Genomic DNA, 1949 nt, shown 5'->3' with positions numbered 1-1949 from the left:
CAGTCCGTGTGCGACGGAGTGCAAAGGCCGGCCAGTCTCCGGGGCCGGGGGCGACCGCCCCGACCGCCCCCGCGGCGCGCAGCGCTGTGCCCGCCCGCCGAGAGACGTGCCCGCACCGCCCTCCGACGGCAGGGGAACTGGAAACGCAACAGGTTCTTTTTCTGCGTGGATTTTTGTCTCTCTGTGTGTGATCTGGTTTTGTGTCGTTTTTTTGGTTTTTGTTGGTTTTGTTTGTTTTTTTTTTCCCTTTTGCGACTGTCCTGTAACAATAAAAGAAAGAGGAGATCAGAGCCACGCCGCGACCAGCGCAGCGTCGGGCCGCAGAGCCCCCTGTAAGTACCGCGGGACACGCGGCGACCGCCCGAGGAGCATCCCCGGCTGCGTCCCCTCCCCCGGCGGCTGCGGCCCCGCCGCCCCGCATCCGTCCTCCCGCAATCCCCTCCCGCCTCCCAGGGCCCTCCGCCGGCTCCTACCCACCTGCCGGGAGGGCGGCCGGCGCTCAGAACCAGCTTGTGAAGTCGAGAAGCTCCTGCTCCTCGGGGCTGAGCGGGTCGTAGGAGCCCTCGTCGGAGGAGTAGGAGGAGACGGGGGAGCCCGCCATGGAGTTCATGTCGTGGGAGTAGCTGGGCGAGATGGTGGGCGAGAGGACGCCGGCTTGGAAAGCGGCGCTGACGGCGTCATGCTCGTCGAGCAGCTGCTGCAGGGCGCGGATGTACTCGACGGCGGAGCGGAGCGTCTCCACCTTGCTCATCTTCTTGTTGGCAGCGCCGTTGGGGACGTGCTCCCTCAGCGTGGCGAAGCCCAGGTTCACCAGCTTCACCCGGTTGCGCTCCCGCTCGTTGCGCCGCGCCACGGCCGCCGGCTGCTGCTGCGGCAGGCTGTACCCGAACCCGCTGAAGTTGAGCCTCCTCTTGCAGCGCATCAGCTCCGGCGAGGCCGAGCGCTGCCTCTTGGCCGCCCGCGGCGCCGAGGGCTTGCCGCCCGGGGAGGGCTGCCCGCCCGCCGGGCTGAGCTGCGGCGGCGGCGCCCCCGGGGGCGGCCCCGGAGGAGCGGCTGCGGCGGCGGCGGCCACCGCCGCGGCGAAGAAGCACGCCGGCTGCAGGAAGGGCGGCTGCCCGGCGGCGCTGGACATCCTGGCGGGGCTGCCACTGGCCATAGGCGAGGGGGCGTCCTGCGAGGCGGGGGCGCCCAACTGACGGCCGGTCCCCGTCCCCCCACCACCACCACAAAAAAAAAGGAAAAAAAATAAAAAAGAGATAAAGGAAAAACTTGCGACGTTCAATTTCAAATTAAAAAAAAAAAAAAAAAAGAAGAAAAAGAGCAAGGCGACAGACGGCAGGGGAGAGGGACAGCGGCGACCGACGGGAGCGGACGGCGGAGCCGGGCGGGCGGCGGGGACGGCGGGCGGCTTTGCCCGCCCCCCTCCCTCTCGCCCTCCGTGCGGCGGCCGCGGGGAGGCTCGTGGCGCTCGCGTGTGCGCAGGCTGCTTTGCAAAGCCCCTTTTGCAAAAAAGTGGCTGAGGATTGTGTCTCTTATAAGGGGCGGACGGGGCTCGCCCCCCCCTCTTCTCCTACACACACACACACGCACACACACACACACAGAGACAAGCCTCCCCCCGCCACCCCCCGCGCTCACACACACGCACACCCTGCACCTTGCGCCTTCCACGCTCCGCGGCTTTGCCGGCCACGATGCACGGAGCGCTGCCGCCTTTTCAGCGCGGGACACACGCGCGCACACACCCACACACACACACACATACACATACACAGAAGACACACAGACACACAGACAGACACACGCACACACACACACGAGCCCCCGCGCCCCCCGCCGCACACGCGCTGGCGGCCGCGCGGCCCCGCCTCCCCCCGCCGCCCCGCGCGCCGCCCCCGCCGCTCGCGGGTTTGTTGTCGCAAGTGCGTGCGCCCGGCGCGTGCCGCGCT

The 1949-nt window shown here is 68.3% G+C and overlaps 1 protein-coding gene across 1 annotated transcript; it reads right to left on the bottom strand.

Moving 5' to 3' along the window:
- Nucleotides 1-454: 454 nt before the first annotated feature.
- On the bottom strand, nt 455-1335 carry ASCL1 (achaete-scute family bHLH transcription factor 1). Its single transcript, XM_050987220.1, has one exon. The coding sequence runs from the start codon at nt 1154-1156 to the stop codon at nt 500-502; it is 657 nt and encodes a 218-aa protein (XP_050843177.1). The 5' UTR covers nt 1157-1335; the 3' UTR covers nt 455-499.
- Nucleotides 1336-1949: the final 614 nt, after the last annotated feature.

Source organism: Serinus canaria, chromosome 1A (assembly GCF_022539315.1).
Source record: "Serinus canaria isolate serCan28SL12 chromosome 1A, serCan2020, whole genome shotgun sequence".
NCBI classification, from domain to species: domain Eukaryota; kingdom Metazoa; phylum Chordata; class Aves; order Passeriformes; family Fringillidae; genus Serinus; species Serinus canaria.
This window is presented reverse-complemented; position numbering and strand designations above follow the sequence as displayed.

Excerpts from the sequence above, each read along its gene's own strand:
- ASCL1 (XM_050987220.1), bottom strand. The coding sequence starts at position 1,156 with ATGGCCAGTGGCAGCCCCGCCAGGATGTCCAGCGCCGCCGGGCAGCCG.